The sequence below is a fragment of the Aspergillus affinis genome (assembly GCF_023601865.1).
Source record: "Aspergillus affinis strain CMG 70 chromosome Unknown NODE_49_length_218823_cov_86_643632, whole genome shotgun sequence".
In the NCBI taxonomy this organism is placed as follows: domain Eukaryota; kingdom Fungi; phylum Ascomycota; class Eurotiomycetes; order Eurotiales; family Aspergillaceae; genus Aspergillus; species Aspergillus affinis.
In genome coordinates this window covers 147948-173252 of record NW_026515830.1, presented here as the reverse complement: position 1 = coordinate 173252, position 25305 = coordinate 147948, and the positions used below count along the sequence as shown (strand labels likewise).

General features: G+C 54.2%; 11 protein-coding genes across 11 annotated transcripts; 6 read left to right on the top strand and 5 right to left on the bottom strand.

The window, feature by feature from the left end:
• Positions 1 to 1825: 1825 nt before the first annotated feature.
• On the top strand, positions 1826 to 3337 carry KD926_007869 (uncharacterized protein; the record flags this gene model as incomplete). The annotated part of the gene is made up of 1 exon (XM_053100763.1): positions 1826 to 3337. The coding sequence occupies one exon, from the start codon at positions 1826 to 1828 to the stop codon at positions 3335 to 3337; it is 1512 nt and encodes a 503-aa protein (XP_052955634.1).
• A 586-nt stretch (positions 3338 to 3923) lies between these two features.
• On the top strand, positions 3924 to 5633 carry KD926_007868 (translocon subunit SEC61; the record flags this gene model as incomplete). Its single annotated transcript, XM_053100762.1, has 5 exons — positions 3924 to 3933; positions 4027 to 4127; positions 4186 to 4353; positions 4422 to 5497; positions 5552 to 5633. The coding sequence occupies 5 exons, from the start codon at positions 3924 to 3926 to the stop codon at positions 5631 to 5633; spliced, it is 1437 nt and encodes a 478-aa protein (XP_052955633.1).
• Positions 5634 to 5705: 72 nt separating this feature from the next.
• KD926_007867 (MFS general substrate transporter) lies at positions 5706 to 7372 on the bottom strand (the record flags this gene model as incomplete). Its single annotated transcript, XM_053100761.1, has 3 exons — positions 5706 to 5821; positions 6063 to 7167; positions 7223 to 7372. 3 exons carry the CDS (start codon positions 7370 to 7372, stop codon positions 5706 to 5708), a joined length of 1371 nt encoding a protein of 456 aa, XP_052955632.1.
• A 303-nt stretch (positions 7373 to 7675) lies between these two features.
• Positions 7676 to 10172, top strand: KD926_007866 (Zn(II)2Cys6 transcription factor; the record flags this gene model as incomplete). Its single annotated transcript, XM_053100760.1, has 3 exons — positions 7676 to 8089; positions 8166 to 8633; positions 8706 to 10172. The coding sequence occupies 3 exons, from the start codon at positions 7676 to 7678 to the stop codon at positions 10170 to 10172; spliced, it is 2349 nt and encodes a 782-aa protein (XP_052955631.1).
• A 269-nt stretch (positions 10173 to 10441) lies between these two features.
• Positions 10442 to 11880, bottom strand: KD926_007865 (bifunctional ornithine acetyltransferase/N-acetylglutamate synthase; the record flags this gene model as incomplete). The annotated part of the gene is made up of 2 exons (XM_053100759.1): positions 10442 to 11360; positions 11429 to 11880. The coding sequence occupies 2 exons, from the start codon at positions 11878 to 11880 to the stop codon at positions 10442 to 10444; spliced, it is 1371 nt and encodes a 456-aa protein (XP_052955630.1).
• A 595-nt stretch (positions 11881 to 12475) lies between these two features.
• On the top strand, positions 12476 to 14173 carry KD926_007864 (origin recognition complex subunit 2; the record flags this gene model as incomplete). Its single annotated transcript, XM_053100758.1, has 1 exon — positions 12476 to 14173. One exon carries the CDS (start codon positions 12476 to 12478, stop codon positions 14171 to 14173), a length of 1698 nt encoding a protein of 565 aa, XP_052955629.1.
• A 201-nt stretch (positions 14174 to 14374) lies between these two features.
• On the bottom strand, positions 14375 to 14975 carry KD926_007863 (uncharacterized protein; the record flags this gene model as incomplete). Its single annotated transcript, XM_053100757.1, has 2 exons — positions 14375 to 14527; positions 14631 to 14975. The coding sequence occupies 2 exons, from the start codon at positions 14973 to 14975 to the stop codon at positions 14375 to 14377; spliced, it is 498 nt and encodes a 165-aa protein (XP_052955628.1).
• Positions 14976 to 15292: 317 nt separating this feature from the next.
• KD926_007862 (uncharacterized protein) lies at positions 15293 to 15562 on the top strand (the record flags this gene model as incomplete). The annotated part of the gene is made up of 1 exon (XM_053100756.1): positions 15293 to 15562. The coding sequence occupies one exon, from the start codon at positions 15293 to 15295 to the stop codon at positions 15560 to 15562; it is 270 nt and encodes an 89-aa protein (XP_052955627.1).
• A 474-nt stretch (positions 15563 to 16036) lies between these two features.
• On the top strand, positions 16037 to 17083 carry KD926_007861 (pyridoxal 5'-phosphate synthase subunit PdxS; the record flags this gene model as incomplete). The annotated part of the gene is made up of 3 exons (XM_053100755.1): positions 16037 to 16141; positions 16210 to 16392; positions 16454 to 17083. The coding sequence occupies 3 exons, from the start codon at positions 16037 to 16039 to the stop codon at positions 17081 to 17083; spliced, it is 918 nt and encodes a 305-aa protein (XP_052955626.1).
• Positions 17084 to 19310: 2227 nt separating this feature from the next.
• Positions 19311 to 20588, bottom strand: KD926_007860 (uncharacterized protein; the record flags this gene model as incomplete). The annotated part of the gene is made up of 1 exon (XM_053100752.1): positions 19311 to 20588. One exon carries the CDS (start codon positions 20586 to 20588, stop codon positions 19311 to 19313), a length of 1278 nt encoding a protein of 425 aa, XP_052955625.1.
• An 892-nt stretch (positions 20589 to 21480) lies between these two features.
• KD926_007859 (putative importin 13) lies at positions 21481 to 24787 on the bottom strand (the record flags this gene model as incomplete). The annotated part of the gene is made up of 4 exons (XM_053100751.1): positions 21481 to 23850; positions 23936 to 24416; positions 24472 to 24662; positions 24731 to 24787. 4 exons carry the CDS (start codon positions 24785 to 24787, stop codon positions 21481 to 21483), a joined length of 3099 nt encoding a protein of 1032 aa, XP_052955624.1.
• Between the last annotated feature and the right edge of the window lie 518 nt (positions 24788 to 25305).

Sequence of the window (25305 nt, the reverse complement as noted above, 5' to 3'; positions counted from 1 at the left end):
AGATCAGGTACTCGCAGTGTTATGTTTGTTAACTTTGCAGCGTTACCAAGAGTTCTTGGATATATTTTGCTCACATCAGCCTTCCCGTCCCACGAGAATTATAAATATAAAGAAGTGAACTACTCGGGGAATATGCTACTGTTCAAAACCAAAGCAGTATACTCTGCCATAACAGAATAGTAGGCTAGGAAATAAAAGTTTCGCAGGAAGATGAACAAAGTAGAGACAGAGGCTGATCACGACAGCTCCGTTTAAGCTGCCAGAAAATACCGAGCCTGTATGAAATAGACGACACAAGTGCATAGCTGCAAGTGTATTCAGGTCATAACGGACATACAACAGGAAGGCAATGCATATGACAGCTGCCAACCACGGGTAATGCAGTTTCACTGTCTCACTCAGCACTCAGCACAGCACCATGACTCCATCTCCAACTCCATAGACCGACGTGATCTACCCCTGTCTTACCGGCCAATGAAGACAATCTATTATGGAGTAACGACAGCTCGATATCTAAGCAGATTGTACTCTAACTAGTTATCTGCCACGGGGCCAATGATTGCAGTAATTTCCCGGAGGACTGGATCACCCCCGAGCTAATTAGTGGGTTGAAACGGGGTTAATTTCATCTTGTGCAGGGTCTAGAGCCATGGATTCGGCCCCTGATTCCGTTGATGATCTGGACTGAGTACTACTGACATCCTGTCTACACCCTAGAGTGCACCGGAGTATACTCGGTGAGAATCATCACTTGATTCCCCTGACGGCACGTCCCAACAGGCACCGAAAAGGTAGAATAGATGACGTCGATCGTCAACCCAACCACATGAAGTCAGAACGACAATTCAAAATCGATCGGAGCTGGGCCATGAGGCAAAACTGCTAAGAATAAATTGCCCCGGAGAAGGACGAGCAAGTGAGAGGCGATGAGAGGGCGGAACTAAAGGGCAACTGGGGCGACGCCTCGTCACGGTGGAGCATTGCTTTCCTCACGGTTTCCCGTTGCTCTTCCGGTTCAGCCACCGCTTTTTTTGCGGAGCGATGATTGACGGACACGCCCCGTATATGTAGACCAGCCTTCGGATTTTCGAGTCTGTCATGCAGTAGAAACATCGGTCTGGTTTCTTTTTCCCCTTCGCTAATCTGATCGTTCTGTCATGCATCTAAGTGTCTAAGACGAGAAGTGTCAGAGTGTCAAACTTGTGTTTCCCTTGGGTTTCTCATTTCGACGGAGTAACTACGGAGTACTTCTACATTATACGGTCAGGAGCACGTGCGGGCGAGCTACTCCTGATTAATCGTCGCGCCGTTGAATTGCTCCAAAGTATTCCAGACTCCCTCGTCTTGATCTCAACACTGGACTTATCCCTCGGTCTCCTTTCCTAAGCTTCTCCTCCTGAGCTATTACACGCCACTTCCCCCTCCCCCCTCCTCCTTCCGTCAATCAATCAATCAATCAAACTATCAAACCATCCAGCAAGCAATCAATATCCAGTTGTCTTACCAATTCTCTACCTCCCTCGGCCCCCCCAAATCGGAACTGTCCGACAAAAGAAATAAAATAAAAAAAAAGCAAAAAAAACCCACTACCAAGAAGGGAGGAACAGAAAGGGCCGAACTATTAGGGAGTGACCCAATTCCATTCCTCCTTTTCTCCTAATTCCCACCCAACTATCCTCCGTGGGCTTCTTGGATTGGACGACCATTCGACGTGGCATTCCAGTCCTTGCCCAAGTGGTCACCATCCCTACAACCATTCCAATCCCATCCCTTTTCCTCCCCGTGTGTCGTCACGCCTCCACCCCCCTTTACCAAACCGACAACAATGCTGCAAGACCTTGATCACCCTTCAACTCCCCTCGCACCGGCCATTGAGCACCTCAAACCTTCGTCGACTATCCTCTCTCCGCCGCCGGACCCCGAGGACAGTCACCAACCCTACGATGATCATCGCCTGTCCCGCCGCGACATCCCTGCAGCGTTGTTAGTACAGAGCTCGGATGCATTATCTCCACCTCCAGACAAGCCGTCTTTCCCAAACCCCTCCTTTCATCGACGAGCCAATACCGAGATCATTCGACGCCAGACGCCCCATCTGCCCGCCCGACAGCTCTTTGCAGACCAGCCCAAAACTTTCGAAGACTTGGATAAAACCTCCAGCTTGTCGACAGAGAACGGTCCCCGCAGGAAATTCGAGGAGGGCGCCAAATTGATATCGGGTTGGTTTCAGGGCAAGTCGCAGCCGGTCAGCCTAGGAGTCGTGTATCCCCCAACGGATCAGGAATCGTCGGAAACACCAGCAAACATGTACAGCTCCCCGAGCACTCCTACCGTCCCCACGAGTCGGGCGCAGAAGCGCATGACTGCCCCGTCGCCCCTTAAGCAGGTAACATCTTCGAACCCGTTCTCCTTCTTCGGGTTGAAGCGCCAGGAGGAGAGTAGAACGGACCTCCCCGAGCCCGCCGAAGATGAATTTCTGAATATGGATATCACGGCGGCGCTGTTTCCGCCCACGTCGGGCGGTCTCAATGACCAGGAGGCGTTCGATGCTCTGCGCAACAACGCAGATAGCGTGATCAGACGGCTGCAGGCGGCCTACAAGCAACGGACGTTCGCTCTGCATGAAGCGCTGGCCGACAAGAATGAAAAGCAAGAAGAACTGGAGGAAACCCGAACGCGAGTGGGACACCTCAAGGTTCAACTGGACGGCATGGCCGAAAAGGTACTCCAGCAGGAGAAGGCCGTGAAAGCCATGGCCGAGGAGCTGGAGCAGGAACGGGAGATGCGGCGCCGAGAGGACGAGGCGCGTCGACGGAGCGTGATGTTGATCCGATCTAGCGACGACGAGAGCTCCGATCTGGGCGGCGACCTTCAGACGCCCAAGCGGAGCTTGAAACGCGCCAGCAACGCCACCTTTACCAGCGATTCGGGCTTCGACTCTGGCGACGAGAGCCTGTCCGAGAGCGTGTTCTCGCGTCGCGAGGGTGTTGAATCCCCTGCGTCAACCGTCGCCCCTTCTCCCAATATATCCCAAGTCACGCTCTCCACCCCTACTACTACCCCCGTTCAGAGTCAAAAAGAACTTAAGCCTACTCCCGCGTCTACTCCCTCCTCCACTCCGCGACCGTCGGCGTACGATCGCGTGCTCAAAGGCTTGGCTTCCACGGGTATTACCAGCTCGTGGAATTCATCCAAGTGTCAGATCTGCCATGGTGTTCCAGCATCGGAAGCTTGGAGCGTCATGGGCATCCTGAAGGAGGAGAACAAGGGACTCAAGGACCGACTGGGCGAGCTTGAGATGGTCATCGACGACTGTCTTTGCCTGGTCGGCCCGTGACCTTAATCCCTGCACTCATGTTTGTGTTGATTATGACCAAACATCTATACCGTCTACATAGAGATGGTTGATCCGATTTCTTTTGTTTTGTAACGAGGACATATTCTGCTTGATCTTGATTGGTTTGACGACTGGAAGTTTTGTAATGTGATACCTCAGTCCTAGAAGGATAGTCTATATGGAAATACAATGAGACATAGTGACAATGGCCCTGTATTATTTTTATAAACACTTCATCGAAAGAACTGGAATTCTAGTGTTCTATACTCTAGAGAAGACCACCTATGCCGTTCAGCGGAGAAAGTCACGGGGGCAAGCGACCAAGTGGCCTCAACGGGTTAGCGCCGGCTGGGAAGGCCAGCGAGGCGACTTTCCCTCGTCTCTGACTGAGCAACTCGTTCACACCCGAACTCGTCCCTTTCTCCTCCTTCCCCGTTCTTCTCTTCGTCTCTTGTTCTTTTCCCCCCCATCTTCTTTTTTCTTCTTGACTTCATCTTCGCTCCTTTAGCTGGTTGTTGTTTCCAGCCTATTTCCTTTTTTAATCTTCCCCCCCTAATTCTTGCAGCTGGGGCTGTGGACAGTCACAATGAGCGGCCGTGAGTTCCTCTGCACGCGGTCGCAAAATATCTTCGCGACGGCGTCTTCAATATACCCTCAATGGATCGACAAATACTGATTCCCACGTCTAGTCCGATTCCTCGACCTGATTAAACCTTTTACGCCCCTCCTCCCGGAGGTGGCAGCCCCGGAAACTAAGGTTCCCTTCAACCAGAAGTTGATGTGGACGGGGGTACGTCGCTTCGGTCGAGTCGCAGAAGATGGACCTCAAGACTGATAGATACCTCTAGTTGACCTTGTTGATCTTCTTGGTCATGAGTCAGATGCCTCTGTACGGCATTGTCTCCTCCGACACCTCGGATCCTCTGTACTGGCTGCGTATGATGCTGGCCAGTAACCGGGGTACTTTGATGGAATTGGGTATCACCCCCATCATCTCCTCCGGCATGGTTTTCCAGGTAGGTTGGCACGTGTCTTTTTTGGCTTCGGCCTCTTCTGGATCTGTCTAACAGGCTTTCTCTGATAGCTCCTCGCTGGTACCCACCTCATTGACGTCAACCTGGACCTCAAGACCGACCGTGAGCTCTACCAGACCGCTCAGAAGCTCTTCGCTATCATCCTCTCCTTCGGTCAGGCCTGTGTTTACGTCCTGACTGGTCTCTATGGCCAGCCCAGCGACCTTGGCGCTGGTATCTGTGTTCTGCTGATCGTCCAGCTGGTCGTTGCCGGTCTGGTTGTCATCCTGCTGGACGAGCTGCTCCAGAAGGGATACGGCCTGGGCAGTGGTATCTCCCTGTTCATTGCCACCAACATCTGTGAATCCATCGTCTGGAAGGCGTTCTCCCCCACGACCATCAACACCGGCCGTGGCCCCGAGTTCGAGGGTGCCATCATCGCCCTGTTCCACCTTCTGTTGACCTGGTCCGACAAGCAGCGTGCTCTGCGTGAGGCCTTCTACCGCCAGAACCTCCCCAACGTCATGAACCTGCTGGCCACTCTCCTGGTCTTCGCCGCTGTCATCTACCTGCAAGGCTTCCGCGTGGAGATCCCTGTCAAGTCCTCGCGCCAGCGTGGAATGCGCGGCTCCTACCCCGTCCGTCTCTTCTACACCTCCAACATGCCCATCATGCTGCAGTCCGCTCTGTGCTCCAACATCTTCCTGATCAGTCAGATGCTGTACTCGCGCTTCTCGGACAACATCCTTGTCAAGCTCCTCGGAGTCTGGGAGCCCCGCGAGGGATCCGCCCAGCTGCACGCGTCTTCGGGTATCGCCTACTATATGTCTCCTCCCCTCAACTTCAAGGAGTCTCTCCTCGACCCCATCCACACCGCCGTCTACATCACCTTCATGCTGGTGGCCTGTGCTCTCTTCTCCAAGACCTGGATCGAGGTCTCCGGCTCCGCTCCCCGTGACGTTGCCAAGCAGCTCAAGGACCAGGGACTCGTGATGGCCGGCCACCGTGAGCAGAGCATGTACAAGGAGCTCAAGCGTGTTATCCCTACCGCCGCCGCTTTCGGTGGTGCCTGCATCGGTGCTCTCTCCGTCGCCTCGGACCTTCTCGGTGCCCTGGGCAGCGGTACCGGTATTCTCCTTGCCGTGACGTAAGTTGATCTGATCTATCGATTTTTCACCCACCTGACTAACATTGCCTCTAGTATTATATACGGATACTTTGAAATTGCCGCCCGTGAAGGCGACATCGGAGGAGGTCTCAAGGGCCTGGTTCCCGGCAACTAAGCAGGGACTTCTCTGTCTTCTTGATGAGTTCGTACGAGTGAGAAGAACGAGGGGTTTTGGTTTGTTATCTTTTTAAACGTTCAATTCCGGGTGGTGCACTGTTGTGGTCCGATCTCTTTGCATGTTGGCAGAAAATGGGGACTTGGAAGTTGACGGCGTGTCTTCCGTCGGGAAAAGTGCGGCCGCAGCTGTACATAGCACCAACCTGGTTTGTAACCATATTTTTTTTATATCTGAAAAAGGCACGAAAATTCTAATTTCATTGTCGGTGATTGTTTTTCTATGACATGATTCGTCTAGCGTAGTTTTGCTCAGGCGGGTTGATCAGATCTATCTATCTCCCCGACTTTTCATCCGTAGCTTCCTGCCTCTTCTTCCTCATCCTCAGCCCTAAACACGCCAAACAACCCGCCGATCCCAGATACATACAACCCACAAACAGCTGCACTCGCAGATACGGCTTCGACCGGCCATCCTCATCCCGCAACTGCACCGCAATGGCCTCCGCCACAGCCGTCGGCGGGCCCAACACGAACCAAAACAGCCCCAGCGCCGTCCCCAACTGCTGGATGCCCACCACCTCCGCCACCAACGGCGCCGCAGCGGCCAGAAACGTCCCCGCGAACAACCCCACCGCGATCGCAAAGAAATACGTGACTCCGACCCCGTCCGCAAAGATCCAGACCACCAGCGGCAGGATCCCTGAGAGCAGCGCCGCCGCGAACGCCGTGCGCATTCGTCCGGCCTTGTCGCTGACGAGTCCCACGGCTGGTCGGCCCAGTGCTTGCCCGAGATTCAGCAGTGCGCTGGCTAAACTGCCCTGTGAGTGCGTGAGGCCGATGGCGACGGAGTACGCGGACATGCTGAATAGGAGGGTCACGTAGCCCAGGCCGCTGAGGAAAGCCCAGCCGAGGAGGAGGTGGTAGTCGATGTTTAGGAGGAAGGGAGGGAGATGGGGTAGGTTTCTAGCTTTCTTTTCTTCCTTCTCCTTCTCCCTAATTTCTTTGGTGGTAGTAGAGGGAGGAGAGGTTGGGGTAGTGGAGGGAATCCTCATCAAATTCGCACACACCACATTCACCACAAAAGCCAGAATACCCAGCACGCGCATCGCCCAGGGAAATCCCATTTGAGGAATCATCTTTCCCACAGCGAGGGAGTATACAAGACCCCCGATGCCCGAACCCGCGGATGCAATGCCATTCACCAGGCTCCGTTTCCTCCGGAACCAGTACGACGCGACCCCCACGGAGCCGCAGAAGCAGAGGCCCATGCCGATACCGAAGCAGATTCCTTGCGAGAGGAAGAGCTGCCAGTCTGTCTTCACGAAGGACGTGGTGATGAGTGACACGGCCTCGAGGATTGTGCCGAGGTTGAGCACGAAGCGCGTGGAGATGCGTTGGCTGAGGAAGGTAGCTAAAGGGGCGATGAACATCGCGCAGGAGATGCTGAGGCCGCCGACAAAGGCATATTCGAGGGCAGTGGTGCCAGGAAATATGTCGGTGGAGAGGTAGTAGGAGAGGAAGACTCCGTAGGCCTAGGGTTACATGTTAGGCTAAGGGTGGGTGAAGAGGAAGGGAAGGGCTTCGTACAGCGTTGATGCCCCACGTATGGGCATTGATCAGGAATGTGCAGGCCACGCAGACCCAGCCATATCCTCCTTCACGGAACTCGGGCTGCGAGGGAGTTGGCTCCTGGACATTTGAGATGTCGTCTGATTCTGAAGAGTGCGATTCGGTCATTTTGGACTAGCGTTTGCCATGGATCCTGACATCCCTTGCTTAGGGCCATGATGGGCAATATAAATACAAAGTGCTATCAGATTCGAATTCGGAGCTGCGGTGGTCCACCTCCGAAGAAAAATCTATCGACGTTGACGATCTCATCGACGCGAGGATGTGCTCGGGGTGTGTGGCCGAGATCGCCGAAGATATACAAAGTGGCGGCGGAGATCTCGGCTACAACACTCCGTCATCTTCCTCGACCTCAACCGGGGATTGCTTTTCTTCATCAACCTGTCCAATTGATGATGCTTCGAATTCAAGATGCCAAAAATACAAAAGACCGTTTCGGATCACGCTAGAAATCGCAGAATAGACGCCCGATCCTGTCTGGGCTGCCATCGCCGCAAGGTCCGCTGTGACCGCGGCGTGCCGTGCACGAACTGCGCCAGGGCGGGCTGTACCTGCGTCTATCCGAGCAGCGAACAAAAGAGTCCCTCTCTGCAAGGCATTGCTGACCGCCTGGAGCGCGTAGAATCTATTCTTGCGTATCTCTGTGAGAACAGAGGCCCTGGCGTGGCGACCAGCGGTGACTCCGAGGATCAAGGGCGACAAGATGCCATAAGCCATCGGCCTTCGCCGGCGCAACGCTCTCATATGTCCTGGGAGCTGTTGTTGAATGATGGGCAGATGGTGCAGTATGTGAATAATTCGAATATCAAGGACTTGCTTCAGGATGTAAGTCCTACTTTTCTATATTTGCATTGCAAGTTACCTGTTAGAACTTGGATCACCCTTCTAATGCATCAAGCAGGACCAAAGAATGAAAATGACACCTGCGTCCGGCCCTGAAAGAGAGCCCTCGCAACTGCAACAAGCAAGTACTCCCAGGTTAGCCGCGCAGCCTAGACCCCCAACGAGCACCTCGTCCGGCTTGCTCGAATTCTATCCGGATTCGCAGCTGGCCCTGCGACTTTGGTCCGTGTATGTGAAGTCTGTGGATCCCGTTCTCAAGATCTTGCATATACCGACCACCCAATCTGCCGTGATAGCAACGATCCTCGATCCCAAATCAGCAGGATCGTCCATGGTGGCATTGACCTTTGCGATCTATTTCGCCGCCATCACGGCTCTAGGGTTCCACGGCGAACCTGAACTTTCGGTGGAGGAGAGATCCGTTCTCCTGAAGCGCTACAAGACTGCCTTGGACAGACTTCTCATAGCAACCGATGTGATGAACCAGCCGGAGATGACGGCGTTACAAGCTCTGGCGATCTTTACAGTATGTGAAACCACTCCAATGATTAAGAAATATGTGCTTTGGAGCCTAGCTAACCACGCCCTATACGTCCAGACGTGTCTACGCGTCCACGAAACCGGACGCAGCTCATGGGTCCTCAACGGCCTAGCCATCCGACTCGCCCAGTCACTGGGACTCCATCGCGACGGCGCAGACCTCCAGCTGAGCCCATTCGACACCGAGATGCGTCTCCGTCTCTGGTGGCATCTATGCGTGCTCGATTCCCGCGCGCCCGAAGACCAAGGCTTCGAGCTGACGCTGGACGCTCCTAACCGCAACCTCCGACTGCCTCTGAACATTGACGACCATCAACTCTTCCCGACCATGACCCAACTCCCCCCCGAAACAACCGGCTGGACAGAAATGTCCTTCTTTCTGATCCAGACCGAGTCCTGCCAACTCATTAACCCCATTCTCGGCACCCGGGAACCTTTCTCCGCAGACGCACTGCCCGACATCACCGCGAAGCGAAAATTGATCCACGATCGCTCGCAGCTCGTCGCCCGGAAACACGGCATCTCATTCCCACCCAGACCTAGACACAAGGCATCACCAGCAGCAGCAGCAGCAGCAGCAGGAGGGGAACCAAGACAAGATACCCTCGCCCGCGTCGCCATGCAGCATTTCATCACGGCGCGAAGGAAAATGGAATTCATGCTGACACTGCGCGAGGAGATCAGCATGCAGATGCAGAACGGGAACGGGCCCGGGAATCCTAAACCTCATCCGACCGACACATCCAACACCGACGGATTCAGACCCTCATTCCGTCTCGCCTGCGAAAGCATGGAAAGCAACTCTCTCCTGAAAAGTAGCTTCTCCGATGGCTTCAGATGGCTCTTCACGACGTACACGCCGTGGTATGCGCTCGCGTACGTGCTGCGCTGTCTGTGCTCTTGTCCGAGCGGAACAGACACCGAAAGGGCGTGGAAGTTAATTGACGCTGTGTTTCCGGTCACGATGAGTCTAGACGGAGAGGGCGTTTCGTCTGATTCGGCATCAAATGGCGCATATTCTGGACAGGGACAGACGCAACAGGCCCAGGGACAGGGGAGTATCTGGAAATGTCTCACTTTGCTTCGTGCCCAGGCTTTGTCGTTGCGACGTGCGAGGTCCCGGTCTCAATCTAGGCCGTCATCTAATGAGATTGATGGCGATGGCGAGGGAGATGGAGACCACGAGATCCGTCACATGTACCAGCAAGGACATGTACAACTGCAGCCGCTCGTCGTTGAGAACTCGTCATACGTTGGACATGCCCATACGAATGTGCCAGAGGCAGTCGTGTCTTCGTCTCCTCATCAACTTCCTCATCTTCTTCCTCACCCTCATTCTCATTCCCATCCTCCAGAACTAACCTCCTTCCAAGAAGAGCATACATTCCTCACCGACAACCCGAGCAGTAATCCGAATATCTTCTCAGGGGTTGATTTCTCCATGTCCGAGATCCCGTTTCTACCCGAATGGAATGCAGTTATGAATGGGTTTTCGGTAGGGGAGGGAGATACTGAATTATGGTGACCTTTCTTTGCTTGTTAATGATACTAGATACCTTGGGTGGGTAGGAGTTGGGCTGGATGTTATTGGTTTATTGGGTTAATAGTCATTACGTACATGGTGAGATTTAAATATTAATAATAGGTAGATATCTATTTATTTAGGCATATTCAAGATATTCCCGAGAAACCTGCTCTGCAGATTGAGTTATCTTTTGTTTGTTTTTGTTACCAATACAGCAGCAGATGTGCTGTTGATTTGGATAAGGCAAGGCAGGAGGATATCGAGGCAGTTTAGGTGCGATAATCGCCGTTGATCGTCACGTATTCATGACTGAAATCGCAGAACCAGTACACCGCCTCTTCACCTCCCAGACCCTGCTGGCCCTTCTCACCACCGCCCAGGTCCACCACAATCTCCAGATCCTCTTCCTGGAGGATGACACTAGCGCGCTCCTCGTCGACCTGCTCAGGCTCGCCGTTGACAAGAAGCTTCAGGATGGGGCTGCCGTCGACGGGCTTGAAGCTGACGCTGGTCTGCTCGGGGACGACGGTTCCGGGTGCGACGCCCTGCGTGTATCCGATAGCGCAGAGGATGCGGCCCCAGTTGGCGTCCTTGCCGTACAGGGCCGTCTTGACGAGCGGGGACCGAGCGATGGTGGAGGCGATGAGGCGGGCGGATTCATAGTCGGGCGAGTTCTGCACGCGCACCGTCACGAACTTGGTGGCGCCTTCGCCGTCACGCACGACGAGCTGCGACAGGGACTGCGAGAACGAGGTGAGCACCTCCTGCATGGCGGCGTAGTCGTTCGACGAGGAGGAGCTGATGGGAGCTCCGCCAGCGGCGCCGTTGGCTAGGATGGCGATCGTGTCGTTGGTGCTGGTGTCGCCGTCGATGGAGATCGAGTTGAAGGAGCGCGAGATGGAGTGTTTCAGCAGGGACTGCAGGGCGGACGGTTCGACGGGGGCGTCGGTGCAGAGAACGCCCAGCAGGGTGGCCATGTTCGGGTGGATCATACCGGCTCCCTTGGTCATGCCGGCGAGGCTGTAGGTGCGCCCGGGCGAGGAGGGAAGCGTAAAGGTGCGGGACAGAAGCTTGGGGAAGGTATCGGTGGTGCAGATGGCACGGGCAGTGGAGAGCCAGGCATCGTGGGTGGAGGAGAGGTTGGCGTGACCGGTGGGGATCTTGTCAAGGATCTTGGAGATGGGAAGACTGGCGAGCTAAGTGTTAGCAATCGGTCTCAAGTTGAGAATTGAGGGCGTTCATGGGCGCGAACATACCGCTGTCCAATGACTCCGGTGCTCATGACAAGAGTACTAGGCTCGTGGAGACCATTACACTCGTCTACCGTCTTGCCCATGCTCACAGCATCTTCCAAGCCGCCTTTGCCAGTCACGGCATTGGCGCAGCCCGAGTTGATCACCACAGACTGAATTCCCTGTCCCTGGCGGTTCTTGAGGATATCCCGACTCACTTGAACGGGGGCCGCCTGGAACTTGTTGGTGGTGAACACCGCGGCCGCCGAACACGGCGTCTCGGAGGAGATGAGGGCCAAGTCAGGGAACTTGGTGTTGGAAGCTTTCACGCCCACGTGGGTTCCCGAGACGCTGAATCCCTTGGGGTAGGTTCCGGAGGAGGGGATGTATTTCTGTTTGGCGGCAGGAATGGCCATGTCCAGCGGTGCGGAATAATTGCGCACTTGGCCCTTCATCATCCTGGCGAAGGTCGCCATGGTGGCTGCAGGTTGGGCGGGATAGGCAATAAGAAGATTCTGCTAGGCGAGAAGAATTGTTAGATCAATAGATATCACAAAAGGAGTTGGGTGGCAGTCCGGGTCGAGAGCTGGTGCGAGGTATAGATATAGTTCTCCGTACCTGAGCTAGCTCGATAAACCGGGGAAATGAGTCAGAAGCGAAGGATTGACTGACTCACGCCGACTCCTTTTCAGACTCTGTGGAGGATCAAGATCGCCCACTAGAGAGTACTGCCGCAGAACCTGAAAGCCTAAAACCCGTCGAGTCGTTCTTTATCAAAGGCGTTGAGTGGAGAGGAGGAAATGCCGCAGTCGCCCTCTCTCTTCCTCGACCGCCTCGCCGATACCGCGGGACTCGGAGAAACAGTCGGCCCAGCCGCGCCGTGGTTAAACAAAAGAAAGCAAAGCCACGAGAGATCAACATTCCACCGCCGCTCTCCCTGTCTACGCCCTTGCGTCCTGTTTTTCCAAATCTAGCGATTACGAGCGACTGTCCTGTCTGAATGGTATTTCTCACTCTGCGCGTGTCGACCCTTTCACCGATGACCCTCCGTTCGAGGCATAACTTACTGAAATGAAACGGAAGCAACCAGATTCAGATGACGAGCGTCCTGTCTCGACGCCGAAGAGACAGAGAACGGTAAAACTTAATGGCGCCACAAATGGAAGCGCGAACGATGAGGATCCGGTCGAGTCGACGCCGGTGAAGCGGATGAAATCCACGCCCCAGAAATCGACCCCTAAGAAAGCGACGGCGTCGACGCCAGCGGCTTTGAAGGAATCCGGACTGAGGACACCCACGCACAAGTCTAAGGCAAAGGCTCTCTTTTCGACTCCGACGAAGGAGAAGGCTGCCCCGACGCCATCGAGAGTCAAGAATGCCGATCGATCTGCGAAGAAGAAAAGCGCGCGTCTGCTCCTCGAGCAGGACGAAGAAGACATTTGGGACGGGGGAGACCGTTTAGCGGAGGAGATCTTGGAAGAGGAGAATGAAGGGCGGGAGACACCTGCCGAGGGGGGCAGAGATGTGGTTGACTCGGTCGAGGCCGACGCGGACGCCCCGACTGGCAAGAAGACGGCGGCGACCCCAAAGCGCCGAGCAGGACGACCGAAAGGCGCGAAAAACAAGCGGTCTCCTACGCCGGAGGGAGAGCTGCCTGCTCACGAGCGCTACTTTTTCCAGAATCGCGCTGGTCCCCCGCGGACGTCCAATAACAACTTCAACAAAGTGCCGCTGCTAACGCATGAGGAATACTTCGAGAAATTGTCGCAATATGTGGATCCCTTCAAGAAGGAGAAGTCTTTCTTGTTCGACCTGCATTGTCGGTCCTTTCCGCAATGGAACTTCGAGTTCGACCAGGGCTTCAATATCTGTCTGTATGGGTACGGTTGCAAGCGCGAGCTGGTGCAGGGGTTTGCCGATTGGGTTCACCACAAATACAGCGACGATCCACCCTCCATTGTCATCGTCAACGGCCACACGCCGAATGTCTCCATTCGATCGATATTTGCTACGATTGTCACGGCGGTTCTTGGGGCTGACATCCCCTCTAAAATGGGGTCTCAGCCAGTGGAGGTTTTGGAATTGCTGCAATCCGTTCTGAAGTCGCAGCCCTCTCGCAAACCGATCACGGTGCTCATTAACTCAATCGATGCGCCTTCCTTCCGACGAGCGGCCAACCAAGCTCTCCTTGCGCGATTGGCCGTGACACCGAAGATCAATCTTCTGGTGACTGCCGACACCCCCAATTTCTTGTTGATGTGGGACATCAGTCTGCGGGATCAGTTCAACTACATTTTCCACGACTGCACTACCTTTGGATCCTTTGACGGCGAGTTCGACGTCGTGGAGGAGGTCCACGGTCTTCTGGGCCGCAAGGGCCGACGCATTGGCGGCAAGGAAGGTGTCGAGTTCGTGCTCAAAAGTTTGCCAGAGAATGCGCGCAACCTGTACCGCGTGCTCTTGACCGAGCTCCTGACCGTCATGGACGACGGACACCAATCGGACGACGAGATCGACGGCGGCCATTACGCCGAGGAACGGCAGGGCGGAGGCCGCGAAGAGACCGGCATCGACTTCCGCATGCTCTACCAGAAGGCCTCGGAGGAATTCATCGCCTCGTCCGAGATGATGTTCCGGACTTTGCTGAAGGAATTCCACGACCACCAGATGATCACGTCTCGGATGGACACGAGCGGAATGGAGCTTCTGGGGGTGCCCCTGTCGCGCGAAGAGATGGAGGGCATTCTAGAAGATCTCGTGTTGGCTTGATTGGTGCAATTGCATGACTTGATGATACCCCTTTGTATAACAGTGTACCGACTATATAACCGTCAATTATGAGCTGTCGCTACCGAATATAAAATGTAATATTTCGTTTGATTTTGGTGTACAGTCCATCTATATACAACACCTCCATTTCTTTCTAAACCAAGTACCTAGTATCCCAACTCCAACGTATAAACCCGTGAATCAAAACTGCGCAAAGGCCGCTAGCGCCATCGTCGCCCCAAAGCTCAGCTTAAACGGAATCTGCCTCGACACAGCCTTCTGCAAATCCACTCCCTTCACATATTTCTGCATCTTCTGAAGGGGGAGAATATTGTACCCCTTGGCAGCCGCCCACTATGTATACGAAATCCAATCAGCACTCACGCCCTCAAAAGAGCCAACCTAACTACCATAGGGCAAGGGACGAGAACAGGACAGAAGCAAAGAAAGCACATACCTCAACCACAACAAGACCCATACCCAACAGCACCACCAGGGCCTTCGAAAACGCCCGCAATCCCACACCTGCCACGAGACCCAGCACGCTCCCCAAACTGACCTGGCGCATGGTCGACGCCGTGAAGATGCCACTGGCCGGGCCCGTGGTGCCTTGCTTCCGCAGGAGAGGGTCCTGGTCGTCGATGGCCCAGCCGGATTCGGTGGATGCCGTGGTCTGTGGATACGGTGCCGTGTATTGGCATTGGATCGGGGTGGAGCGGAATGGGGAGGAGGGAGATAGGGAAAGGCCGAGGCCGAGGCCGACACTGAGGATGGCGGAGGTGCGGGATATGAGGAGGGTCATTTTGAGATTGTTTTGCGGTGGGTAAATGATTGGTGATAGTAGCAGGCTGATTGAAGTGTGTTGGATGCAATTGGGCTATGTGCAGGGAGATATGAAGCTGGTCGTTGCTTGCTGGAGTTGGAGAAGACGGTGGTATGCGGAGGTAGGTCGTAGGTAAATGACGTCACGGGGCGGTCAGATGCCTAGGCTTCTAGGCAGTTGTTTACATCCCGTACAACTCAACTCCACTACACCCTCCAGCCAAAGTCCTCCTACCATATTCAAAAAGTCTTAGCTTGCAATTCAGCGCTGGCAAAGCTAAATCAGAGTAGACCACAATGGCGAACAAACTGCCAGAAGAGGTGGAAGCTTACCTGGAGGAAATGGTCAAGCGTCTTACTGATCACCTGAAAGACCAGCTAGTCGGGGTGTATCTATTCGGTTCAGCTAGTTATGATGCCTACGAGCCAGGCCTCAGCGACCTTGACGTGCAGGCTGTAGTGAAGGACCCGCTTGACACCGTTGATAAGCAGGCGATCATATGCCGCTTGAATCAGGACGTCTTGCCCTCAGGCATAGAGTCAACTCAAAGGATCTCTGATACCTAGGTATATCTAGGTATATCTACCTAGGTATCTATGGATGGATATGTAAATGACCACCTCAGTAGGACCATACGGAACAATACCGGATACTCGACAATACCGCATGATACCTGACAAGATTGTGCCTGGGTGCCTGAATGCCTGACGGCCTGAGGGGCACCCGCGGGAAAGCGGCGACACAAGGCGCGGGCAATGGAGGGACACCGACGCTCGGATTGGCTACGCACTCCGCGGGCGGAACAACCGCTGGGAAAAGTCGGCGGGGAATCCTCTTTCCTCAGGCAGACGTTTGCCATTCCCTTTCCTTATCGGATTCCGACTCTCCGTGACTCACGGGGCAACCTTTTAAATTCAATCTCTGTCCCCTCTCGTCCTCCCCCACACTTGCTTCCCTGTACATACTCCCCGTCCGTTCCCCTCCCTTCGCTCTTTCCTAGACCTTTACTAGCACCCCGCTTCGCTCAATTACTCTTCACAATGGCTGTTCAGCAGAACGTTGCTTCCAATGACTTTACCGTCAAGGCCGGCTTGGCCCAGATGTTGAAGGGTGGCGTGATCATGGACGTTGTCAATGCGGAACAGGTATGCGCTCAATCAATGATCGATATGATCGGCAGGACTTGCGATACTAACAGTCATCTTTCCTGTAGGCCCGCATTGCTGAGGAGGCCGGTGCCGCCGCCGTCATGGCCCTCGAGCGTGTCCCTGCTGATATCAGAGTTGAGGGTGGCGTGGCCCGCATGTCCGACCCCAGCATGATCAAGGACATCATGAAGTCCGTCACCATCCCCGTCATGGCTAAGGCCCGTATTGGCCACTTCGTTGAATGCCAGGTACGTCTCAATTGCCACTCTGGGCCTGGATATGAGAAGCTGACGATTTCTTGTCCTTTAGATCCTCGAGGCCATTGGCATCGACTACATTGACGAATCCGAAGTCCTGACCCCCGCCGACGACGTCTACCACGTCACCAAGCACAACTTTAAGGCTCCCTTCGTCTGCGGCTGCCGCAACCTGGGCGAGGCCCTCCGCCGTATCTCCGAGGGTGCGGCCATGATCCGCACCAAGGGTGAGGCTGGTACCGGAGATGTCGTCGAGGCCGTCAAGCACATGCGCACCGTCAACGCCCAAGTTGCCCGCGCTCGCGCCATCCTCCAGTCTTCCCCCGACCCCGAGCCCGAGCTGCGCGCCTTTGCTCGCGAGCTGGAGGCCCCCTACGAGTTGCTGCGCCAGACCGCCGAGAAGGGCCGTCTGCCCGTGGTCAACTTCGCCGCCGGTGGCGTTGCCACTCCCGCCGACGCCGCTCTCATGATGCAGCTGGGCTGTGACGGAGTGTTCGTCGGATCCGGTATCTTCAAGTCGGGCGACGCGAAGCAGCGCGCCAAGGCCATCGTCCAGGCCGTCACTCACTACAAGGACCCCAAGGTCCTCGCGGAGGTCAGCGAGGGTCTGGGCGAGGCCATGGTTGGCATCAACGTCTCGCAGATGCAGGAGGCCGACAAGCTGGCCAAGCGCGGATGGTAGATGGTAGATTGCGTCTGTTTGTCTGCTTTCCGATTTCTTCTTCTTTCCTGTCTTCATTCCATCCATACATCTTTCTGGCGGGCGTTGCGAGAAAAAGTTGGTATAGTGTCATGCCGAGAGAGAGGCATTTGTCTTCCGTGTTGATGTATTGCATAATGTATACCTTGGGTCTGGGATTCTCGGCCGAGTCAGTATACTGTGGCTTATTTTGTATTATGAGCTATGAGCATATGAAAGAACATGTTGTGATTCAATTAGCTACACCGTATGCCGATTTGATACCAGTTTGAAATTCTACTGGATAGATTCTGGGTAACTCAATTCTACTCTGTAAGTTAAAGCTTCTGTAGCATTGATGCGTCATTTCTAATCAACCGGGGTCTGGACTTGGAAGGAGATGCCCAGAAGGTATTCTCGATCCCCATTCCTAAAGCGGCAACATACGCGTGCACCCACTCTGAGCGGGACGTGAACCGACTCCGGTTTTCTTTCCCATTGCCCACATCTTACACCCCGCCTTCCTAGAGGAGTATAAGGCGGTGGCACTCGGCGGTCCAAGGTCGTGGAAACATCAGACATGTTTCTCATAGGGCGCAGAAACTAACCCACCGAGCTAGTACCTGTTCGTTAGTTCGCCAGATGCCGTGGCTAACCCAATGGTTCGTTATTGGTCATTGTTAAGGTTTCCGCCACGCCTCCTTCGGTGACTGAATTGGATTTGCAGATGACAGAAAGTGGGCCGGACTCTGCAGTGACCGCGGCTCTTCTTGCATGGGATCTGCTGGACCGGAATCGGCGCCGCTCTCCCCAGAGTGCACGTGATTCTGTACGGAACGTGACGGGCAGGGCTGCGTACGGATACCGGGCCGTACGATCCTGCGATACCTTCTGGGGAGGTTCCTGCCTATAACTACTGGAGTCGCCCTGCGTCGAGTCAACGGATGGCTTTCTCTGTCCTTTCCATTCTTTGCATCTGTTGCCAATCGTGTCAAGTAGTTCGTCCGTGTAATTCGCTACCATCCCGGTCCACACTTCCAATCTATATCACCATCTATATCGCGATATTGAGTTGGACGGTCCGATCCATTCTTACAATGTCTGTACCTGCCTCCCATTTCACCACCGACCCCTCCGTTTCACATTTCAGTACAAATGATTATACCATGTAGCTATATTGAACATACGTTCATCTGCTGCCCTTATAGCTCAGTGGCAGAGCGCTTCACTGTTAGTTGTCAATATCACCTTAACCCTCTTAGCCCGTACTAACTATAAGACAGTGTAGCAAAGCAGCAAAAGCTTTCCTCGACATGAAGAGGGCCGCGTCAATCCCACGTGGGGGCATCAAAAAAGTATGTTTTTTTGTTACACTTAACATTATATATACCTTCACTTGTTGACTGCCTGCCTGCCTCTCTTCGTTGGTTAAAAGTTCACTTTTTTTTTATTACTGCATGTGTTCCGCGTTCCTGATGTGCAAGATCCCCGGTTCGGTACCTTCCTGACCGTGATATCCGCGGAGAATTCCGTTGAATTAGTTATAGGGTACGTATAGTTATACAAAAAATTTCATCATCAGAACAATCAACATTCCATGAAATTTCACTACTTCCAGTACCTCGAATTCATACTCTGAAAAAAAAAAAACTGGGCTTGTGATTGTGTGGGGGGACGGGGTTTTGGGCGGCTGCATGGGCATAATCCATTCACGACTGGTTTTATCCACCGATGCCGAATGCCGTTGGGAATAACCAGGGCAATTTCCAGCCTCAGAACCCTCCTCAGAACACCCCTGTGGTCGGCCCTGCTAACAATGCTGGGATCAATCCAGCTGGCGGTCTTGGTCCGAATGTTGTCGCATGTATTTTCTAAAAGCCTGTTCCTCTTCTCTGTGCCATGCATCACATGGAGTTTATCGGTGAAAAGGACTCTGCCGGTGTTTTTTTTATGTTTAGGTGAGCCAGAACCTTCATGTCTAGGGCCTGCTTCTGCTGCGGGGGACTGTGATGGTGATGCTGTTCTGTCTGTGGGTGACGCTGGGGATAGTAAAGGTGATCTTCTTTTTCATATAGGTGTTTATGCTGCTGTCATTTGATCACCCGGGCCGACAGTGCTGTATTGCTGTATAGGTAGTCTATGGGGTTGACGGTCCGCCGAGCGACCTGTTTGTATTCACTCTTAAGATGTATTAGATAGATGATCCTCAACGATTTGCCCTTCCCATGCTTCAATGAGTTTCGGCCCATTCCACCCATCTGCGTATGCAGTCGTCCACCCGTTTCAGAGATGCCTTGTCCGCCGGCACTTCGAACCACTCGCGGTGCTCCTTGCCGCAGTCCGGACACTTGCCCAAGTCTCGCGCCTTGACATCCGCCAGTTCCAGATGAATCAGTCGCTCCACGCGATGCACATGCGGCACTTTGCGTCCCGCCTGAAGTCCTCCAGGGCTCGCGTGCCTTCCCGCTGCCCCGTGTCGTGCCGGCGACGGCGACGGCGACGGCGACGGTGTCGAGGGAGTATAGGGGTAATACCGAATGAGGGTGAGTTCATGCGAGCACTGTCTCGACCACTCGTTCAACCGTCGCTGCACGTTATTCGCGCGTCCGATCTTCAACCGTAACGTCCCCGGACTCGTCTCCGTGGGATTAGTCGTCAGGCTATTCATCTCCCGAGCCGTCTGCAACGCGTCGCTGATCCGTCGCGGGTTCTGATGTCGACTGGACCCGGTCTCTGGCGCTAGTAACGACGACGCGAGTTCCCGTGTTGGTGCCCGCGTTGGTGGTCCTCCTGATCCGGATCGCGTCATCTCGTTGCCGTTGTTGTTCGTTCCGTCTGTCGGCGTCATCCAGAACATATAGATGTATCCGGGCTCGTCGGCATCGGAGATCGGTTTCTCGAGTTCGCTGGCTAGGACTGTGGTTGTTTGATCGGATAATGTGGGCGGGATCCATTTCATGATGGGGTCTTTTTGTCGGGCACGGTCGACGGGTGGTGTGGAGACTTGTGTCATTTGAGGTTGAGGTGCAGGCTGAGATGGTGGAGATTGAACCGGTCTCGCAGGTACAGGCAGATCTTCTTCCTCGATGACCTCGAAACAGCAACATATCGTGCGTCTTGTCTTCTTCTTTTTCTTCTGTTTCTGGGTCCTCCGTCGATGTGGTTTCGACCCGTCACCCCCGTTCAGATCCATCACGCCCAGTCGTTCCATGAGCGTGTCGATACTAGTTCGGGGATTCGCTTGCGCGGATGGATTAGTGCCATTTGGTGCTGCGGCGGCGGCAGTTGCTTCTTGGAGGACAGACGCGGCTTGGTCTTTGTGTTGCCAGCAGAAGAGCACGGAGGGGTCTGATTTGGCGAGTTTGGCGGGTGGTGGACTATCTGGGGAGGTTGTTAGGGGTCGGCGGCAGGGTTTTCCGCTGTTGGTCGTTCCGCGGCATGTTGTGGATGGGTTTAGGGAGTCGGTCCGCGGGAGGAGGGATTCGGGGGTGTTGGCTATATGGGGCATTTTCTTTGGGTATGTTTGTTGATGTTGTTGAACGAGAGAAAAAGTTATAGAGGAGGGAGTATGGGGGAGAGATCAAGAGGAGATATACTGCGGGGGAAAGAAAAGGAGTATACGTATGGGAAAGATGGAAAGATCAATTGAAGAGCAACAGGCCTGAAAGACTGAAACAACCCATGGAAGAAATCTTTAGATTGATGTGCTAAACATAGCTAATAATGGCAGCGAGTTAAACCCAACGAGGCTCGTCAGGGTGGACCCCGACCCACATCTAAGGCGCATCGTGGAAATGGGAAATTGTGCCCTGGTCCTTTTGGGGATGATGATTTCATTCGATATTCATGCTCGAGGGAAGACCGCCATTTGGCAGTTGGCACTTGTCATTTGTCGGTTGATGCCTGGTGCACCGCCTCCGTGGCTGGTGGATGGATGGGCTGCATGCATGTTGTTCGCTCCACTTGGCGTCGAACAACAATCACACCAGGTGGCATCGCAGGGCGGTAAGGGGGAGGTGGTGTCGTCATTAGGCATGGATTTTAGACTTTGCATTGTCTGGTCTGGTCTTGTCTTGTTATGGGTGTGTTGGGTTCTGATTCGGACTCGGTGGGGGAGCGTCATCTTATAACCTAAGTCATGGCGCTCCTTCGAGCCTCACTTTGGACGGCCTTAGTCAGGTTGGTTGGGTTTTACTTCGACTGAATCGACTGTGGTGGATGGACTTGTGTATTTTCGCTTTGCTTTCTCTTCTCTTCTCTTCTCTTCTCTTCTCTGATCTGATCTGGTCTGATCTGGTCTGTTTTCTCTTTCGATTTCTCATTCTTTCTCTCACAACTTGTTCTTATTCATGTCTCTGTGTTCCTCTTAAATCAAACCTCTTAAATGGTTTCCAATCCCTCTACCTGACATAGTCGAATCCCGTTCCCCGACTTTTCATCCAAAAGTTTCGGGTCAACTGGGCCGTTTGCGCCTTGGCGCCTCGAGCAGCGATCAGCGATGCAAGGAAGCGTTGCCTCTCCTGACGAACAGTGGCCACCTCCTCCTCGCTCTTCGTCGCGCCGGTGTCGTCCGGCAACTCGGACAACGCCGTCGCCAGATGCGGACGGGCGTTGCCTTGATGTTTGAAAATGACTCGTCGCAGCACTTCGCACAAATGATCCAGATCCGATCGCGCGCACCGGCCGGCTACCTGCACGATCAGAATGCGGCACAGCGGGGGAAGACTGTCGCGAATGGCTAGCTGCACGGACTCGACCTCCGTCGGCAGATTGATGGTGCTGACCCAGAACTGAGACGCCGACCGCAGGGGCAGTGGATCCGTGCCCTGCAATGACAGAAGCGTGAAGTTCAAGATGGCCTGGAGCACCGGCGGTCGTTGCAGCCGGCCGTTTCCAAGACCGGCGGCAGTGGCGTCGGCGGTACTGGGCTCCGAGGGCGCGCTGTGTAGCGTGAACAGGTAGGGATGATACCGGGGGAGCAGGCGGGTCAGGAAGTCCATGCCGCTGTTGGCCACCTCGGGGTCATAAAACTCCGGCTTTTCATGCATCCAGCAGAACGAACCGTAAACGTGCACGATCAGCGCCACTGTCTCCTCGCGAACGTGCTCTGGGTGCGCAGCGTGGGAGGCGAGGAACGCTGACGCCGTGCCCATCACCATGTCCGTTCCAGCGCTGCCGAAGGGGATGCTCTTGACGAAGTTCACCGTCATCATCGGTGGGAAGACGTACGGACCCGTTCGCTCGGTGTAGCCCGCCTTGAGGATGTCGCAGGCCGCTTCGATGATGGCGACGTCTAGGGGGAAATCGGTCACGAGGAGTTGCACGCATTGCATGATGAGGTTCTGTGAGGCAACGCCGTTGCCCACATTCCAAAATGTCGGTGGGTAGGGGTTACTGTCTCCGCCGGAGCCGCCGTCTAGGGTGACTTCGTTTTCCGTCCGGAGTCCTCTGCCAATACTGGCCACGCATCGAAGCACCATATGAGCCAGGTAGCGGGCGGGATCGACGAGGCCGCGCGCGGCTTCATCCCGTGCTAGCATCGCCTGTTCGTGGAAAGATTTCAGGATGCCTTCGAGGATGTGGGCTTTCTCTTCGTCGGCCGGTAGGGTCTGTATGATCGCTGCTATGCCCTCCAGCACCTTCTCCATGGTGGAGGTCGTGGCGGTGGGCTTCATGCGGAACTGTTCGAATTGGGTCATGAAAGCGGGCAGCTCGAAGGTAAGAGCATTACGGCAGGATTTGCAGAGGTAGGAGATAGACCGGGATGCGGCCGAGGCGCACGAGGACACCTCGAGCGATGCAAAGAGGAATGTCAACACCCGGGGGAGCAAGGCATGGGTCCGCTCAAAGTACGACCGGTATTTTCCAAACATGTCCACCAGGGTTTGGCGGGCCTTGTCCGGGATCTCCAGCTCGTTGCTCTCGCACAACCGAGCAAAGTCATCGCTGAAGAAGATCGTATTCAGACACTGATCCGCATGCTGATTTTCATCCACCGCCTCGCAAAGCTGGGCAATGCAGAAGGTGGCCGCCTCGAATGTCCTCCAGTTCTCGTGCGCAAGCGAGTGCGTGGCGTGCTCCTGGAACACCTGGACCAACTCCACCCCGAGCATGGGATAGATGGCCAGAAGAAAATCGCAGACGTCACGGCGAAAAGATCCAAATTCGGCGCGATCATCATCGGACCATTCTCGCAAGCGACATAAATGCGGCCAGTGCAGCTTGTGGAAACAGCTCGTGGCTGCGCGCGCTAAGTTTTGTTTGGCGAATGCGAATCCGGACTGGTCTTCTGCTTCTAGCATGATTTCTTGGAGGTCGTCGGCAACTTCTGTCCACCATTCCACCAACAACGGACTCGCCATATCTTCGACTGCTGCGAATCCGGAAGCCCTGAACGCGGTGTGGAGCAATTCCAGCAGTCGCGCATGCTGTGTATCAAGAGTCTTCGTTAGCAGGTCTCGCTGCTTCAGTGATGCATAGGCCAGCAGAAGTTCTAGATATGTCATGTTCTCATCATCATAATCGGCGTCGAGTAGACCCATCACGTGCTTGCTACCGGTGTCGCTGACGAGATATTCCAGGATTAAGTCGAGATGGTCCGGTTTGAGTGTGTTGTCCCGCCAATCCAGTATTTCAACCAGGACCTGTGCTGCAGTTTTGGAAAGACTGGGGATGTTCAAGGTCTGGATGACGAGATTGGTTGTGTTGTCAGGCTGCGAGGTGGATGCAGCGTCGTGCGAGGGGAACGCACTTCGGACAGACGTCCATGACTAAGGTTTAAAGTTAGACACGTCTCGAGGGGAAAATGAATAAGAGCAAATGAATACACCTTAAACGAAAGAATCTGTTACTTACGTGATATGAATTGATAGTCTCCATTCCGGGAACCTCGGGAATAGTGCTACCAGTAGCCCGCTGCTGCAGAATATTGTAAAGAACAAAGTTCACCAGAGCGAAGGCATCGTCAACATTCTGGGAGATACGATCGGCGTCTTCAGGTTTGCGGGACTCTGAGGACCTGTTGATTTCTTCGCCCAGGGTATTGGAGAAATAAAGCAGGCTGGCCACGTATCTTTCGGGCATCGCCGGAAGGATCGCATTCTGCAAGTCGAACGACTGACATTGCTGCTCCGGAACGTACTTTCCACTTGCCAGAGAGGCCGCTAGACTCTTAATTGCACTAATCCATGGGGCATTAGGCTTCAGGAAGATCGTGGCTAAGCTGGAAGCCAGCTTGCGGATTACTAGAGCCTGCTCTCCTCCGTTGACCAGGAAGACATAATGATCAATGAGACGTGCCACGACTTCCTGGATCTCATTTTTACTCAGTTGTTGCCTGCAAACGACTCATTAGCATTGGATTCATCAACCCGGAAGGGATGCTAGCATACCAGTCCTGGTTGATCTTGACGGTAAATGTCAAGGCGCCAAAGAACCTCAGATCCGTACTTTGATCACCGAGGAGATAGTTGGCGATCAGCCATGCCTGGGGGCTCCTCTGAAGGGTCTGCAATTGTTCTTGGATGGCCTTGACCTTAGCAGGGTTGCCGGTGTTGGCCGGATTGTAGAGCTGGGAGACAAGCTAAAAGACTATTTAGAGATATTGAAGGCCAGGGTTGACAAAATCCAAGGTGAGAAGGGGAGACTTACTGTCTTGGCCTCATCAAGGAGAGGCTGCACTTGTGAGCCTTGGCTAGGGACGTCCATTGAGGCCGCAGTGCCACAGGGATCAGAAAAGGATGTATAGTTTGGGCCGGCGGCACGGGTAAAGGGGTGTCACGTGGTGATAGCGCTATCACGGAAGGGTAAGGCGGTGAGAAGGTGGGATGGAGGGAGAGTTTGGGGGATTCATCCGTGAGAGGATGAGGAAAGAAGGGTTCAAGAAGCAGGTAATAATATTCACCTGGCGACTGTTGGGCGAAAACCATTCACCACATGTGACTAGTCAGACCAGGTCTGGCAAAGAAAAGGGGGAATCTGGCCATTTTAATATTCAACCCGCGTATACTTTTGCCATTCTGTCTAGTTCGCAGTCAAGCGACCCCCGTGCAGTTGATGTCTTGGAGGGAGAAGGCATGACGATAATAACCATAATAATAAGTGAGTCTTTGATCAATGCCAAGGGTGATTCTCTTCCGCCATGACGGAATCTCCTGCGGGTCACGGGTCAGTCACGGTATCGGCCATACCGTGTATTTGCAGGGAAATTGACGAAAGATATCCCG